Genomic DNA, 18,587 nt, shown 5'->3' on the forward strand with positions numbered 1-18,587 from the left:
AGATCTTCTTTCATAGAATTCCAGTGCCTGGGGAGGGCAGTATCTCCTGTTCTGGTTTAATTTTATGATGTAGATAGGCTCAGGCTGCATGGACAGAGCTCAGGTAACCTGCATCTGGCTCTCCCTGCATCTAGAGAGTTGAAAGGTCTACTTAGTCCAACATATCCGATGAAAGGAGCTTTGACTCTCGAAAGCTCATGCCCTGAAAATCTTGTTGGTCTCTAAGGTGCTATTGGACTTAGTAGCGACTCTGAATGTCTTGCTTGGATTCTTCTTCTTTTTGAAGAAAGTCAGTTAAAGAATACACAACTCTCTCTCTGAGGTTGCTGGTGCTAGGATTTCTTCCTGTATTGCTTTCCAAGCACGTATACTCAAATCTATGTTAATTCAATGGGTCTTTCTCTCAGGAAAGTGGCTTTAGGTTTAGGATTGCAGCCTTAGTTTAGCTTCTCTGTCTGATTTGCAGCCAGGTAGAAATGATTGGTACAGGTAGGCCTGGCTGACTTTTTAAAGGGCTCCTTTGGAGGAATGATGATGAGTCATTACCACTTCTTTCAGACATCTCATGATATAAAGTTACACAAGTCAGATTTCCAGCTTGCACAACCTTTTGTGTAACACCAGCTGTCCTGAGGCAAACTTGCAACAGATCCCAGAACTAGTGCCTGATTTCTTAGCAGACTACTTTTTAGAAAAAACTGAACTGATGTCAACCTAGGAACTGTCAGTTCAGGGGCATGTTAACAACAGATCACATTTATACCGGCAGGGCTTTTTTTCTGGGAAAAGAAGTGGTGGAACTCAGTGGGTTGCCAGCACAGGGGGCAACTCCTGGTGGGAGGTGGTGCCCCTAGTACCGCATGCGCAAAGTGCGCACACGTTCTTGGGACCGTGCAATGACATCATTTTGGGTCAGCTGTAACAAGGTGGGAGTTTTTAAAACTTTAAATCGCCCTCGGTGAAAATGATCACATGACCAGTGGCCCCGCCCCCCTGATCTCCAGATAGAGGGGAGTTTAGATTGCCCTCCATGCCGCCAGCGGCGCGGATGGCTATCTAAACTCCCCTCTGTCTGGAGATCAGGGGGTGGGGCCACCAGCCATGTGACCATTTTCAAGAGGTGACGGAACTCCGTTCCACTGCGTTCCACCTGGAAAAAAAGCCCTGTATACTGGTAAATATAGAACGGCAGGGTGATATGACCATGAGCCTTTTCCATTGCATCTGAGCACTTTTTTTTTTGCATCCAGGGAAAAATAATCAAATCAACTATTTCAACTGTCCTCCCTGCCCTCGTTAGTTTAAAATAACACATATCCTCACAAACAGACATATTCTTATTTAATTTTGTTAGCTGAATTAGCTGAACTGCAACTGATAAAATCTTTTCGCATCCCAGCTGGTACAGGAACCTTAAAGGGCTACCCAATGGGTTTGTCAGTGTATGTGCAATCCCACTCTGATTCTAAATACAGAGTGATAACAAAGCTGTTCTTTATTCATCCTTGGCCATATACTTAAGTTGTGCTAAGATTCTGCTGCTGTGCCGGGCAGTGTGAGGGTTCAAGATGGACAAATTGGACAGCCTGAAGTATCTAGCTGGGTTACCTCTCTTGCTCAGTTCTTCACTATAAGCAGAAAAGGCCCATGAAGGGTTCAGTTCACCAACTGCCTGTGAATATGAGCGGTTGCATTTGCTTGTGCAGTGCATTGCAAAGGTTCAAATGGTTTCCTGTTTGCCTCTGTTCAGGTTGACAAGTACCTCTATCACATGCGGCTTTCAGAGGAAACCCTCCAAGAGGTCTCATCACGGTTCCGGAAGGAGATGGAGAAGGGCCTTGGGATTGATACCAACCCTACAGCCTCTGTGAAAATGTTGCCAACGTTTGTGAGGTCGACCCCTGATGGAACAGGTAAAAGGTTGAGTTAAGCCTGAGCTTCAGAGACTGGCTTGAATGCCAAAACTGGAATGTGTGAAGTAATAAAGTGGGCCTCTGTGCAACAGGATTTTCCTTCCTGGCTGAGTTAAAGACATACTGCTTTGTTCCCCAAGGTCAGTTTGTACATGGCTTTGATTTTTTTACCTGCAAAATGAAGGACTGAGTGTGCTTGTTTAAAAAAATCTTTATTCGATACAATAAAAATATATACGTAATAGGTACAATGGAGCATATCTACCTAAACCATAAAAACCCTGTGAGGTATTGAACTCTCTCTCACACACACATTTTGCTGCAAGTTAAATGCTCTCCTTAACCCTTATAATTAAATCACTACCAGTATCTTTTTATCACTCCCATCCTGCGGTCATTCTATTGGCTGCCTATCAGTTACCATGCTCAGTTCAAGGCTTTGGCCATCACATACAAGCTCTTCATGGGCTTGGTCCAACATACCTACAGGACTCTCTCTCTCCCTGTGTTCCTCCATGGCAGCTTAACTCATCTGAACAGGGTCTCCTGCAGGTGCTACACTGCACATAGGCGAAATCAACAGCTGCCTTCTCTGTGGTGGCCCTGCCTTACGGAACAGCCTGCCTGAGGAGGTCAGGAGAGCCTCCACTCTCCTGGCTTTCCACAAATGATGCAAAACTGAATTATTTAAAAGGGCTTTTAACTCAGAGAGGAGGACTGCATTGGAGGAAGGTGATCTCAGCCTCTGCCCCCACCTTTTACCCCCCCCCCCCAGCCCTGCTCACATGGCGGTAGGAGGAAGGAGAGGGGAGGCTGGCCAGGAGCCATTAGAGCATGCGGTGAAATGGCACGCATGCACTTCGGAGGCCCTGATGATGCATTTGGGTTGAAAACCAGAAGCGAAGGGGTCTCTGCAGGGCCAGAATGGCCCCAAACATGGTGAAAATGCTATGCTTGGAACCAGTTTTGCCCATGCTGAGACCCTCTCTCTTCTGGTTTTCTATGGGAAGAAACCTCATTGGGGCTTCTGGAGTATGGGGGCATGTGAGGAAACCAGATTGGGACCCCATGCCCACCCGTGCCCACCTGTCCACTGCTTTGGAGAAAGGGCTTATAACCCTCACAGTTGTCAGTGAAACTTGAGGAACAGTTATTGAGAATAAATTTTAAAAGAGTTAAAATTGGTTAGGTGAGGGAAGGTGGCATGGTATAGCTGAATCTCATCAGATCTCAGAAGCTTAAGCAGGGTCAGTACTTGGATGGGAGACCACCAAGGAAGACTCTGCAGAGCAAGGCAATGGCAAACCACCTCTACCAGCATGGGGTCGCCATAAATCAGTTGTGACTTGATGGCACTTTACACACACACACACTCAGTCACTCACTCAGTCAGTCACTCAATCCATCAATTGGTTGGAGAGAGGCTTTGCTCCCCATGGTACATGCTCAAACCTTTTGTTCCACTGTCACTTCTGGTTAAACAGGTTTTGCAGGTTTTTGAAATATACTACAGAAACCTGTTTAACCAGAGGTAAAAGAGGGAAGAATGCAAATGCCACAAGCAGAAATGCCCCTTTCAAGTCATCTTCAACTCTTCATTTTTGTAAGTGTCTTCTCTTGTCTTTGTATAGCTTTTTTGCATTGGTTGTGTTGCATTAAGGCAAAAAGCTGTGATTGTTAACAGGCAAACTGATCCCACATGGCGGGAAGTCATGAGCTGGAAAACTTCTGTCTCTTAGTCAACACTTCTGTGGGATTTCTTTAAGTCTCCTTTCTCTTGCTTAGTATTTTGAGGCGAGCACAGGAAAGAGCTTTCTAATTATTGTAACAGTTGGGACAGCAGCCGTCTTGCAGGGCCAGGCTGTGCCACTTTCATCTCTCTTGCTACTTCTCCAGCTTGTGGAGTGACATAGTTTGTGTAATCATGTGAAAATATGCTTACATTTGTGTTTGGTTAAGTTAGTCCAATAAAGTAAAATTTTATTCATGTATTTATTTACTTATTTATTTACTTATTTACTTATGTATTGCCTTTCTCTCCAGGAAGGCCCCAAAGAGTCATATGTTCTCTGTTCCTCCATTTTATCCCCACAACCACAGTTTGGTAGGTTAGGCTGGTAGAGAACATCACTGGTTCAAAGTCACCCAGCAGGTTTCCATGGCAGAGTGAGGATTCGAACCTGGGTTTCCCAGATCCTAGTCTGATAACTCTAAAAGATGTTCCAGTGTTATAATGTAAGAAAAAAGTATACATGTGGTAACATATCTCTGAATAATAAAGTGACAAAAGGTAAAAAGAATTCTTAACCCCATGCCACTGCATCTTAAAAAGATTATTTCCAAGGTTCAGAGCAATTCTGATGTCATCTCTGGAACGTGCAGTTAAAAAGAAGAGTGCCTCTGAACATGCTAAGACCCCATTTCAACCACATTGCACCTGTGTTTGAGTTTGGGCAATGGAAAACATGATTCTCATATAAGTCTGCCCTGGCAGATTGAACCTGATTTAAAGCTCCGGAATGTGTTGCATACTTCAGAGAAATTCAAGCCTGGTATTGAAGCTGAGGATGATAGGGTAGCAGTGCTTTCAAAGTCAGGAGAAAACAAAGTTTATGGGGTATTTGCATTTTTCAACTTTGGAGCACATGCAGACTGTTGCTGATAAAGGGAGGAAGATTATAAGGTTTTTTTAAAAAATGGATTAATGAGCATGTTAGAAGTTCTTGGCTTGCAGATTTGCCACTGGGATTTCAGTATTCCAGAAAAGACTGGCAGCTGGTCAAAAAAACCCTATCCCTAGATCCCTTCACAGCTGTAAATGAGCTGCAGGGGACCTGGGTTCAGGCCAGCTGTTTTATGAACAACACAACCATTCCAATTGGTGAAGACCTTTAACATAGATTGCTCTTCCAAGTAGAGGAGCAGCCGCCTGGCAGGCCCTTTCAACAAGTAACTTAAGATCTGGGTCTCTCAACTTGTGTACACAGTTAATATATGTATTTATTCTTAACTGGCAGGCAAAAACCATTCCCAGAAGTACAATATAATCCAGTGAAGGTTCATTTAAGAAGAGCAACTGAGAGCTGTGGTGCTGTGTGTGGTACAGGCTGTGCCAAGAAATGCACAGCTACTGAAGGGGGTGAGAGAAATAAGCGTTCTTTAGGACCTCGCAAGATGAGAAGTCAAGCCCAGTTCCCTGTGCCAAGTAAGCATTCCACCAGGCAGGGGAACTTTTATAAACTGGAACATAGACATTTTGCCTTTAATTATATGCTACATTTTTTGTCATTCACACAGCAATCAAAGTAGTTTAGAATCAAAATCTCAAGACGGTGTATACCTCTCATTAGATCTCTTGCTATTTTAACTTTCAGCTTAGGGGTTGCAATATCTTGGCTCCAAGTTAAAGTTCTTGCTGAGATTCAGTGGTGTTTCTGTATCCTGCGAGCAGTTTACCCTCTTTGCTAGAGAGCTATGGTTAATTTTCCCGACTGCTCTGATGTTTTGTTTGGATGCTATGCAACTAAATGATCTATGTGATTTTTGACATGGGTCACCAGGATCTGATGGAATAGCTCTCATGAACTGCTAGGAACCAGTTTCTGTCGCTTGTGTTGATGGATGAGAGCAGAAGTTTCTGAAAACAAGGAATACTCTAGTTGAAGTGACATTTTTCAGTTACCCCAAGAATACATATAAGGGTATGGCCCAGCAGGAGTTTGTCCTTTGAAATTAATGGAAGCTGTCTTTCTTTGAATTTTTTTTGCTATGTTATATTAAGTCATGGTATGTTTCTGTCCCCCCTTTTCCCCTTCCATTGCAGAAGAGGGAGATTTCCTGGCCTTGGACCTTGGTGGCACAAATTTCCGGGTGTTGAGAGTCAAGGTTTCGGATAATGGCAGCAAGAAGGTAGAAATGGAGAACCAGATATATGCTATTCCAGAAGATCTCATGAGGGGCAGTGGAGTGCAGGTAGGTTGAACTTGCTTTTTTCAAGACCTGTGACATCTGTAAGCCTCTGGGCCAAAGCAGTTGAGACATCGGAGGTTCTGTAATAGGAGGTTGCAGCTATTTGAAGTGGGAAAGAATGCACATGTTTTGGCCCATAGTAATGTCTCTCTCCTGGTTATTCAAGAAGGAAGGTAATATCATGATATGGTTGGCTCTCTTTCTAAACTAAGAGGGGATAGATCTCTGTAGAGGGGAGAGATCATGTTTGGTGCTTCACTGTTCACTCCAAAGTGAATGGATACGTAAAGCATCACTTGCTTGGTTTCTGCAAAGCAATCATGCAGGGAATTTTGATCCATCTCCCCCCCACCCCCCGCACACCTGGGTGACAAAGAATAACATAGGTATGTGGTACCTAGTAAATTTTTTTTGAAAGTTTACTAAAAACTACTATGGGCTACTAATTTTTGGAGCTTTATTTCCAAAGCTGTTTTTGAAGGCGACTGACACTGATGTACTAAGCTGGCACTCTCTGAAATTCAGATGCTCTATTTAAATCACCACGTTTTGTAATCTTAGTTGGTAGATCAATTTGGGTCTAACGGAGAAGGGTAGAGCACATGGTCCCTCTGTCTTCTTTCCTCCTCAAATCCTGGAGGGTGAGCAGGAACAAGTAAGAGGGTTGTGATTCAATGGGGTGTACTGGGCTTGAGAGACTATCTTAATGACCACGATTCTTGAATTTGATTTGGAATAGCTGGTTTCTTATCCAGCACACTTTAGTTGCCAAGTTAAATCTCAGAACTTCCATTTTTAATTTCTCTCTTAGCTACCTATTTGCTTATCTTTCCTGTCCTCTTGCAGGATTTTAATGCATAACTAAATCTTACATAAGAAGGGTTGACACAGGTTAATTCCTGGCTCCCCCCCCCCCCATCTGGTCATCGTTTGCTCAGGAACCACTGTCACTCAAACTTGGGGGCTGGGGTGGGGCTGAGAGGGCTTTGCAAACTCCATGGGAAGTCAGCCAGCAAGGAGTGGCTAAGTATTTTGATCCTATTTATAAACTCGTTCTGTCTGTCTGCGGACAATCAAAAATTCTCTTTAGAGGGATCTCCAGCCTTCTGTGTTTGTGGGAAAGAGACTGATCCCACCTCTAGAACCAGTGCAGAGGTCAGACACCCTATAGATAGTGGTCTTCTGAATTGGTGAGCAGCTCCCTCTATCCTTAGTTTGTACGCTGAGAACAACATAACACTTTCTGACTCTATTCATTCCCCCGTTCCTCCAGTCCCTTACCCCTGAAGCTTGATTTGTGTGAGTTATGACACAGTGCTAATAGAGGGCTGTGCAGGCTACAGTAACACTCTGGTAGGCCAGATGCAGCGCAGAGCCCGTCACTTGTCCTGTCGCAAGACCCATTTTAGACTGTTCAATATATATGATAATGTTTGGCTAGCTGCGTGTTTACAGTAGTATTTAAGGGATTTGGCAGGCAATACACTTGAACTATATTTCCTTTCGTTGGCTGAGATGGTGACTGTATTCCTCCATCTGTCACTCTTTGGTGGTCTTATCGCTCTGAAAATGTGTAAGAGGGAGTTCTGGAATCCAGTAGTAGAAGAGGACAAGTGACTGACCCAGGAGGTGGCTCCGATCTTCTGTCACAGAAATGTTTTCCGCTTCATGTTTTTATTCTCTTCTTTATTGCCTTGCTGTTCTCAGTTGACGTCTTGTAGTTAATTCTTTGCTTAATGCTCCTCCTTTTTGCTCTTCTCAATTCTTTGCCACTTCTTTGGCAAAGCTGCTCTCACTTGTTCTTTCTGTTTTTCTGAATCATTAGCTACTGTCTTCTCTGTTTTGTTTATAAGTGGTGGGACAGATTGTCTTTTACTTGGCATTCCACACATTTGTTTCTTTGACTGTTAAAAATTGGCTTTTCATTCTCTTTTCAGGTGCTTTACTGTCGCTAGCTTTCGGTTGTAAATAGGAATTTTGGTTTTCCTTTCTTGAGTTTTGTCTTTGATATTATTGGTTACTTTCCTCTTCTCCATCTAGAATTGGTTTTTCTGCATCTGATCTTTCTTTTCTTTCTCCTTTGTATGTCTGTAGATAATGATTTGTTCTTCACTCTGTTCTTGGTTTTCTGGTGTTCCTTAAGGTTTGGTCTTCTTCTGTTTCTTTATCTTCTTAAGGAATGTTGCTCCTATGTTGTCAACATTCAGTTCATAACTTGTAATTCCACTTCTAATCTTTTACTCATATTCTGAAGTGTAATCTAATTAAAGGAGTTTCTTATCTCCCCCCACCCTTCCCACTTTGTTCCTTCTTATTGTTTTCATTGTCTTTTACTGGCATTTCTGCCTCTTCCTTTTCTTCTACTAGAACTCTTGGCATGCTTTTTGGTTCTCTTTCTTTCATCTCCTTTTTATTCCATTTTAAGTCCTGTCACTTTCAGTGTTTTCATCTTTCCGTGGCTTTCAGGGCAATCTTAAGCTTCAGTGGATTTAGAAGGGTGTAACACTGTTTAGAGCTGCCCCATTAGGTATCAACAGAATGATCTTTATCTTGTTTAGATTATTTTAATTCTTTGCTTGTTATTCCCTTATCTCATCTTTGGCCTCTTGTTTCTCCCTTTCATTCTTCTGCTTTTCACTTTCATGGCTCATAAATTTAATCACATGGCCCTCTGCTGCTTTCTCTTCATTGATTTTGTATTTGGTTCTGCATTTTGTTACTAACATTTAAATGCATCTATTCCAGAACTATTCTCTTACTTATTGGGGTTTTTTGGAAGAAATTTAGCTAGAAATATTAAAGAGAGTACATATTGCTGAATTGTGCATGAAAGAGCAACAAAGAGCCGACAAAGCTCCTTTACCACCTAATCAGATCTCTCTCTCTTTTTAAAAATAGTTGTGATTGCACTACTATATTGCTATGCTGGTGGCACATGCTGGTTGTGCCCACGCTGACCTCAAATGGTAGAAGAAGAGAGTAAAGGGGTGCTCAGTCTGGAAAAGAAAGAGCTGAGGTTCTTGTGGAAGGGAGGTGTAAATTTAAGCAGATCTTTGGCGTGTTCTTGCATAAGTCTAGAAGCTGTATATGTATAAATAGGTGGAAAAATAAGCAAGCCACATGAAACTTCTTCTCAGATGGATTATTATTGTTAATCTGCTGAATCACTGTTATTTTGGGGAAGAGTTGTAAATTAAAAGGGCAAGAATAAACATTTTTTGCACTTTATTTATTTCCTGCACAGAGCTGTAATAAGAGGTGCTGAGACCCTCAGACCCCCACCCCACTTATAGCACCTAGGATTTAGTTGAGTGCAAGCACCAAGGGAGCCCCGTCTGTTTTTACCCCTGGCCACACAGCTGATAAGTAGCTAGCTTAGGCAAACCCCCTTCATCAACAGATGCGTCTAGGTGCTTGCCAAATTTTCCTGCCCTTCTCATTTAAAAAAATTTAAAAACTTAAAAAAAATAACCACACGAAGACACAAGTTTTTACTTATTTATTTTAAAATAAACAACCCTAACTCTTGAAAAGAGCAAGAGTCCAGTAGCACCTATAAGACTAACAAAGTTTGTGGTAGGATATGAGCTTTCATGAGACATGTATCAGAAGAAGGGAGCTGTGACTCATGATGAAAGCTCATACCCTTCCACAGACTTTGTTAGTCTTATAGGTGCCACTGGGCTCTTGCTCTTTTCTGCTGCTACAGACAGACTAACCCATCTTGATCTAACCCTAACTCTGATACGAGTTTCCACTCGAAAGTGACCTACCAAAACCTGGGGTGAGTCTACCCAACCTTGGCCAGCGCTACTGCCCGCTTCATATTTACCACTCTATTAGGACCTTTCTGGTCTACTCTAACTAAGTCTGCTTAAATAAACTTAAGCTCCAAACCAGTATTATAAAATAACTATAAATCTTGCAATGCTAATAAATAACGTTTGCATTGTGCAGGCACAGAGCTCTGCTGCTCCCAATCCAAGCTAGAGGATGCAAATCAACTCCTGCATGACACCCCTGGCTTGATCTGCTCTGTATTGCTAGGCGCTACTCTGGGGGAGTTTCCAAGTCCCAGGTTTTGACTAACAGGTGCAAAAAATTCAATTTTCGGACTGTGTAGTAATCGGCTTGGCTTTCACTACACATGTGCTAAAGTTTTGCTTTTCTCGGTGGCCTGGAAGTTCAGTAATCTTATGGGGATTCCCTCCGAGTCCCCTGAATCCCCGCTCAGCCAATGATACTTACTTGGGCTAGGTTTTTCATTTTCTTTCTCAGCTTAATTCACAGGGTAGTTGTGAGAATACAGTGGAGTAGGGGAGAAGCGCATTTGTTGCATGGAGCACCTTGGTGTAAAGGTGGGATGAAAATGTAATGAATAAATAAAGTATTCGGTTGCTTTATTTTCCCCCCAGAACACAATGGAAGAAGACCGTTCAGTGTTTTGTCTGCCTTTTCTTAACCTCACACTGTCTGTGATTTCTGCAATTTTCTACTTGAAAGTATCTGGGGTTCTTAGATTTGAGCTATTGACTTGCAACTGAGATTTTTTGCAGCAGTTGTCAAGTTCCAAATGAAGTTAGGCTTCATGTTATTTACCAAATAAGACAAGTAATAGGACGATGAAAACAGATGGTGGTTGGGAGGTTGCGGTAAAAATAGTCCAGACCTCTGCAGTTTAAAATGACAGATTTCTACCGGCATAATTCTAACAAGGAATCTGGAATCAATAGAGGAGGGAGGGAGTAAAGAAATAGTCGAAGGTGGGAAAAGTGCGGCATTCAAAAACAGGTGACTTAGTTAGAGCCGGACAGCCTGAACATGTGTTATGGGTAAGGAGAATCAAGGTGCAGCAGGGAATCATCTCTGGCCCCTGTTGGTCTTCCTGACCACATCTCTAATTGTGTGTCCCGCAGCTCTTCGACCACATTGCAGAATGCTTGGCCAACTTCATGGAACAGCTGCAGATGAAGGATAAGAAGCTGCCGCTGGGCTTCACCTTCTCCTTCCCTTGCTATCAGACCAAACTGGATGAGGTAAACAAAACTCTTACCTCTTCCTTACGGCATTGCTCTAAGGATTACTGAGATGATTTTGTGAAGTATTCTGAATACTGTGCTATAGACCAATATTTACTGCTGAAATACATGAATCAAACCTTTTACCATTCTACATTTTTTATTATGAAGAGGCACCATTGACCTTTGTGACTTATGAGTGAGACGGGGTTAAGAGTTCAATGTCACGATTACTAAGTGATACCAACAACAACTGAAATGTAATGTGCGAACACAAATTCTAGGCTTGGGGGATAATGCTTCTGCACTATGGGATTTTGAGATGTGAGTCTGGAATTATTCATCTGTCTTTTTTTTTTTTTTAAACAGAGCATCCTTGTGACGTGGACCAAAGGATTCAAGTCCAGCGGTGTGGAAGGGAAGGATGTGGTTACTCTGTTACGGAAAGCCATCAAAAAACGAGGGGTAATCTTAGTATGATTTTGTCTGACACTATCTTGTGTGAGCCAAAGACTGGTGATAGTTTCCCCCCCTTTCCTCAGAGATAGACGCATCACCAGCCATGGTGTGGCTGTTGTGCCTCTTTTGATGATGGCTGACAAGTTTTGTGAGTTTTTTTATTGTTTCAAAACCTGCAAGACCTGTTTAGCTAGAGATGATAGCGAAGAGAACAGAAACGTGTGTACATGGAGTGGGAAACAGCATGTCTGCTCTAATGTCTTCAACTCATTTAAACTACATTTGTTTCAGGCTTGAGGATTGGGTGAGAGTTTGGGCTGGGAGTCTGAGAACTAAACTACAAGAGACGAGTTACACGAGGATGCTCATGTGAAGGGAGTTGCAATGTTAGCAGAGAAACTGAGTTTTAAAAGAGATCAGAAGGCTTTGTCAATTTACCCTCTACAGAGCCAGCAGAGATGCTCCTTGGAGGGTTTGTTTATTTCCTCTTCACCTCCTAGAAGGGGAGGTGAAACTGACAGAGCCTTCTGGAAGCAAAGAGGAAATTAGTAAACCCTTTGAGGAGAGATCTTTGCCAGCTCTGTAGAGAGGGGGAATTGACAAAGCCTTCCAATCTCTTTTAAAACTCAGCTTCCGGCTAACATTACAACTCCCTTCATGTGCATGTCCTCGTGTAATTTGTCTCTTGTAGCTTAGCTGTGAGAAAGGATGTTCATTGGTTGTGTCTCAAATGGGGTTAAGGGTGAAAACAGGTGCAGTGCTGAATCCTGTTTATTGCATTGACGACTATATGCATGAAACTACCCTGATTGCATTGTTATACTTATGTAATGTGCCTTGATTCTTGGTGAGAAAGGCAGACTATAAATAAAGTAAATAAATAGATACCATCCATCACCCCTAGATCTTCTCTCCTCTTGCACAGCCTATACCCTGCTATGAGCCCAGCTAAGTGATTAATATAGTAGTCATACGGTATACTGGTTCAGCCAGTTTGGTGGTCACAGACTCAATGAAGGTGTAATCTCCCTTCTGCTCTCACTCCCCAACTGTGAGTTGTTCTCTTCTTCATAATGCTTCAGCCTTGTGCATGCCCATGTTCAGTTGGGGTCTAGAAGTGTTGCTAGAACTTCTCTATGAGAAACTCTTTGGGTATTGTGGGAGAGTAGAAAGAGGGCTCGGAACTGGCTGCAGCCAGTCAACACTATCCACAGCGTGTCTGCTGAAGCTTCTCCCATCTGGAGAGAGGTAGGTGTGTGTAAATTAAATCTGATGTTCCACAGCCAGCTTTGTGGCTGTACAAATCCTACATCTCTTGTACCCCTGGATATTGATAGCTGATTACAGCCTTCTCCCACAGTGAAAATCCAGTGTACATGTTCATCTGGTAAGAGCAGACTGGAACATTTGAGGATCCAACTTTTTTCCAACTTCTCTCACTGTAGGACTTTGACATAGATATTGTCGCCGTGGTGAACGACACTGTTGGGACGATGATGACCTGTGGCTATGATGATCACAACTGTGAAGTTGGACTTATTATTGGTAAGCCGTAATGACTGGAAATAAGGCGGCTTCCTCCTTGCAAACTGGATTGTGAACTGGAATTAAACCCAGTTTTGAGGGGGTTAACCCCCCCCCCCACTCCACAAAAAGTTGGAACTGACAAAGTATTACAACTATACACAAACCAAAGATGAGGAATAGTTCAGATCCAAATGTGTTTCCTAGTGTACACCATTTGCCCATCTTAGTTGTTGTTTTTTTGTTGCCAATAGATATGTTCCGTAATGTGTTGCATGCAGCTTTTATTTTGTACTAACGGTATTTTTTGTAGTTGCATGCTGTCTTGAGTGGAGAAAGTCAGACAATTTTAATTATAAGTCTAAATAACTGAACAAGAGAATCGTTGAGGCCTTTTGTTGGTTCTTCTGACCTTCCACAATCTCTGTCCATCTCTTATTTAGGAACTGGATCCAATGCCTGCTACATGGAGGAGATGCGCCATATTGACTCGGTGGAGGGAGATGAAGGGCGCATGTGCATCAATATGGAATGGGGAGCCTTTGGGGATGATGGAGTCCTCAACGACATCAGGACAGAGTTTGACCGGGATATTGACATGGGCTCGCTGAATCCAGGAAAGCAACTGTGAGCAGCTGACTGTATTTGGGGTCACATTGTGATTGATTGGCTGCACTCAAATGTCGCAGCAAGTTTCGATTTGCCCGTGAGGGTACAAACATGGCCTGCTATGCTTGTGGACTCCTTGTGTATGATTTGAAGTCTGCTTGATTTTGGAAACTTTCAGTCAAATTGTCATGATATGCAGGTGTGGATGCTTGGGCCAACTGGAGTTTGTTTCCTGCCCCAAAGCTCAAGCCCCTCTTTTCTTTTTATAGCGCAACTGCTTCCTCAGTTAAAGTTTCCTTAGCTGAATTGATGTGCTAAATGCAGAGCTAGGACTGCTTGTTCCCACATTGTATTTGCTGCTGGGGGTAAATGATGGACAATCAGTTGTGCTGAGATGTAACACTTGAATATGGCCTGTATATTCTGTTGGCTGAAGGCACACCAGCTGTTGCACTACGGGCCTTCCTCTCCTAAAGGCAGACGGAGCCCCCTGCTGACTGAACAGTGAATATAGCTCTCGGGGATTCTGTTTGGTTGCTTAAAGCCTGATCACAGCCCAAGTTGAGTTGTGCAAAACCCCTTCCCCAGCCACCCTTTAATCTGGTTGAGCTTGGTCCTTCTCGTCTTCCCTTCCTGAGGTTCATCTGAGCCAGCCATCGAGCTCCTCGGTTTCTAGTGTATGTTTGGCAGGTGCTGCAAGTGGAGCTCTAATTCTCTCCCATGTTGGGCTGCGTTGCAGGTTTGAGAAGATGATTAGTGGCATGTACATGGGTGAACTGGTCAGGCTCATCCTGGTGAAGATGGCCAAGGAACATCTCCTCTTTGGCGGGAAGCTCACATCAGACTTGTTGACGACGGGGCACTTTGAGACCAGATATGTCTCTGCTATTGAGAAGTGAGTGAGTGAGATGGGGTCCACTCTGGCATGATATGCAACTTCTTGGGGGTGGCAGACCCTTTTGGAGTCAGGCCCCTTAAAGCTGGGCATCCTCTCTAACTCTTCTTTGCCCTTTGACTCTGTAGGGAGAAAGAAGGCCTACAAAAAGCCTATGAAGTCTTGTCAAAACTGGGCCTGGATCCAACCCATGAAGACTGTGTTGCCACCCGGCGCATCTGCGAGATTGTCTCTACCCGCTCAGCGAACCTCTGCGGTGCTGCCCTGGCTGCTGTGCTTCGGCGCATCAAGGAGAACAAGGGTGTCGACAGACTGCGCTCTACTGTTGGAGTGGATGGCACTGTGTATAAGAAGCACCCGCAGTAAGTGAATTATTTTATTTATACTCCTCTTTTCACCCCAGTGGAGATTGAAAGCTGCTTGTATCATTTTCCACTCCTCCATTTTATCCTTGCAACAACTATGTGTACATTCGGCTGAGAGAGTGAGCGGTCCAAGGACCCTCTGCAAGCTTCCATGGCAGGATTTGAATCTGGGGTGTCGAAGATCCTAGTCCAACAGTCTTTAGCCACTACACCATGCTGGCTGTCTAAGGAACTCAATTGAAGTGTGGACAACTTTGGGTTATTCTCATTTCAGTCTGCTTTTGCACTGTTTACATACCAGACCTTTTCTAAGCAGGAAGGTCACTTTCAGGGAAGTTTAAGAGAAGTCGTCTTTGAATGCTATGCTCTCAAGGCAGGCAGTGGCGGCAGATGAATGCCTCCTAAGAATGGACTTGGAACTCTTAAGTGATGAGAGTGTCCTTGTGAAACAATCTGGGAACGGGGGCAGAATTTCGTTTTGGAGACAGAGAATTAAAACCAGCTAGAAGGTTGCCAGAGATCCGAAATTAAGCAGAGTCAGTACTTGGATGGGAGACCACCATGGGAGACTGGGGCTTCCCAGTCTTCTGCTCCTCTCTTGCCTTGAAAATCCCATGAGGTGGAACTTCATGGGGTCTCCATGAATCTATTGTGGCTTGACAGCATGCTCTCTTTTTAAAAAGAGGGTTGCCAATCTAAAGCAGCCTTCATATTGTATTGGGCTTGGGATGGTGATGCTTCAGGCACTGAGTGTCTGAACTGGTGTGATGGCAAAGAATGTTACGGCTGTTCCTTGGAGGACAAAGTGATCATAATATTGGTCATCTAAGCTGCATGAGGAAAAAAGCATTTGTCAGTTTGGCTGGGATTAAAACTTTATCCTATGCTATTTGGGGTGGGCAGAGGATTGAGAAGCAACCTCATTGTCACGGGCTGGGCCAGCCCAAGCAGGGTGGTTCAAGTCCAAACCTTAATGCCAGAGTCTAAGGGGAGTTCCAAGAGCAAAAGCCAGGTCAATCTGGTGGTCAAAGCACGAGATAATGCCAGGAGTGAGTCCAGAGTCCAAGAGCAAGGTCAGGTATAATCCAAGGTCATTTACCGGTAGTGTCAGGTCCAAAAGCAGGCACGGGCAAGGAACACGGAGTGGTTGCAGGCAGTAGACACGTTGCTTCCACACCTGGCTGTCACTCCTGGCTGGTTTTTATAGCCAGGCATGGTTTTCAGCCAGCTGCTGGGGCTCCATCCTGATGCTACTCATCATTGCTCTTCAGTAGCTGGCGTCGGCTCAAGAGACGAGCACTGCGCCGTCTCTCCTGCAGTTCCAGTCTCTGGCGCTGTCTGTGGCGCTCTCTAGGTGTGGGTGAACCTGGTGGGATGGAAGCCTCTGGCTGGGCTTCCCCTGTGGTGCTGGCAGTCCCTGACTGAGCCTCCCCTGTGGAAGTTCCTGGCTGAGTTTCTTCCATGGTATTGGGGCTAGAAGGTGCTGGTGTCTCAGCTGCTGGCCATAGGCTTTGATCAGCCAGCAGCTGCTGCTCCTGATTGCCAGCTTCTGCTGAGTCAGGGCTAGGGCTGGCTACACAGAACTCTTCTTCTCCTGAGGAGTCCTGGCTGTCTACACGAGGCTTCCCTCCTCCGGAGGAGACCTCACTCTCAGACTGGGCCATGACACTCATGGTAAAGGAAGTTGAAGTATACAAGTCTAGAAGCAAGAAGGCTGAGGGAAGTTGCAGAATAGGCAGCGGTGTATCTCCTGTGCTGAATATGAAATCAATCTCTGTTAGGGTAGTGAAAATTGCGCTAGGGAATGTGAACACGTCTAATAAATGCTGGAAATGTAAAAAGCATGAAGGATCTTTGTATCATATGTGGTGGACTTGTGAGGTAGTCAGGCAGTACTGGGGGGAAATAATAAGAGTAATAAGTGAGATTTTACAGTTTCAAGTTAATAAGAACCCAGAACTCCTGCTACTGAACTTGGGAATGGAAGATATTCCAGCACAACATAGGACATTGCTTTTTTACATGACAGCAGCGGCTAGACTTTTGTATGCGCAAAAGTGGAAAGTACAAGAAGTGCCAACTATCGAGGACTGGATTTACAAATTGCTGTACATGGCGGAGATGGATAAACTGACAAGAAAACTAAGAGACCTTGATCCAGGACAGTTTAACACAGATTGGGAGAAGCTGAAACAATATTTGGTGAAAAAATGGGAGGTGGGAGGAGAACTGTGGCAGTTTGAAAATTAATGAAGAAAAACAAAAGAAGAGAGAAGTGACTATACCGGGGGGAGGAGAGTTAAAGAAGAATTACTAAGCAATTATTCTATTTGATTATTCTATACAGTATTGAGTAATAGTTATTATGTGATATATAAGAATAGAAATTAATTAATTAATTATGTTGCTGGCAGATAGGGGTGTAATTGAGAATTAACAGAATTAAAATTCATGAATACAAGAAGGGAGGGGATGAGAAGTAGCATATAGAATATAGGTTAAATTGATTGACTTATGCTGAAGGTATTTTTGGTTATAGCGATATTTAGAAATGTGCAGAACAGGGGTCAAATTGATTGACTTATGTTGAATGTATATTGTGTTTATAGTTATATTTAGAAATGTGTAGAATATGAGTCAAATTGATTGACTTTATGTTATAAAGATAAGAGATATAAGAGGAAGTAAAGAGTAACATACAGAGTATAAGTTAAATTGGTTGACTTATAAATGTATTCATCACTTATGAGTACTCAAGTTATGTATAGGGAGGGATAAATTGTTTGTCCCATATTGATGACATTAGAATGAATAAGTTAGAGTACAGGATATTGAGAATATTACCAGTATTATTACTATTGAATAATATGCCAGGAATATATTAGTTAGTTGATAAGTGAAGGGAAACTGACTTAGCACTGTTATAATAGATTAGCTTAGAAGAGTGTGAAAGTATATGTTTAATTGACAAAATAAGTTGAAATGAGTAGGGGAAGAATAGACAAAGGGTTGGAAAACTGTTGGAAGTCAACAAACGGGGGGGGGGGAAGGGAGGGGGTTAGAACTGGAATATTAGAGTATTTTGATTGTTATAAATGACAAAATATTTCTAATTCCAATAAAAAATTTTTTAAAAAAATCTCTGTTAGGGTAGCTCTGAGGTTACAAAAACACTGTATCTAGGCAGCAGATGGGGTAAATATGTTCAAGATGGGGCTGGGGGAAGTTACTGATTTGAATGGTCCTTTAGGAAAAGCCATTCCTGCTCGTAAAATGATATTTTGAAGAGGCTAGGCTGAGCCCTTCTCCCTGTATATCAGCTGTCTGAGTTCAGAGAATCTCTCTTCGAAGAACGGTTCTTCCCCACAATGCACATGTACGCTCGCTACCTGTGACCATGAGAAACTTCGCAGCAGCTGCCTTTTGCTAACTGTAAACTGATCTCTGAATGCCAAGTAACGGCTTCGGTTGTTGTATGACATCCTATGCAGTTTTGCCCGCCGCCTTCACAAGATGGTGCGCTGCCTCTTGCCCGACTGTGACATCCGGTTTGTCCGTTCAGAGGATGGGAGTGGCAAAGGGGCTGCCATGGTCACTGCTGTGGCCTACCGGCTGGCAGCCCAGCACAAAACTCGCCAGAAGATCCTGGAGCCCCTGAGGCTCAGCCATGAGCAGCTGCTGGAGGTGAAGGAGAGGATGAAAGAGGAGATGGAGAGGGGCTTGGCCAGAGCGACCCACAATGAGGCTACCGTGAAGATGCTGCCTACTTATGTGTGTGCCACCCCAGATGGAACAGGTAAGTTGACATGAGGGTCATCTGAATGGCTGCAACTGG

General features: G+C 43.5%; 1 protein-coding gene across 1 annotated transcript in view; it reads left to right on the forward strand.

The window, feature by feature from the left end:
* The window catches only part of LOC129342029 (hexokinase-2), a 45,734-nt gene that overhangs the window by 11,004 nt on the left and 16,143 nt on the right, over nt 1-18,587 (forward strand). Inside the window, exons 2-10 of the mRNA XM_054997464.1 lie at nt 1,751-1,913; nt 5,737-5,885; nt 10,799-10,918; nt 11,270-11,365; nt 12,805-12,904; nt 13,327-13,510; nt 14,232-14,387; nt 14,516-14,749; nt 18,244-18,548. Coding sequence (XP_054853439.1) covers nt 1,751-1,913; nt 5,737-5,885; nt 10,799-10,918; nt 11,270-11,365; nt 12,805-12,904; nt 13,327-13,510; nt 14,232-14,387; nt 14,516-14,749; nt 18,244-18,548 — 1,507 coding nt within the window. The remainder of the gene's footprint in view (nt 1-1,750; nt 1,914-5,736; nt 5,886-10,798; nt 10,919-11,269; nt 11,366-12,804; nt 12,905-13,326; nt 13,511-14,231; nt 14,388-14,515; nt 14,750-18,243; nt 18,549-18,587) is intronic.

This window comes from Eublepharis macularius, chromosome 14 (assembly GCF_028583425.1).
Source record: "Eublepharis macularius isolate TG4126 chromosome 14, MPM_Emac_v1.0, whole genome shotgun sequence".
NCBI classification, from domain to species: Eukaryota; Metazoa; Chordata; class Lepidosauria; order Squamata; family Eublepharidae; genus Eublepharis; species Eublepharis macularius.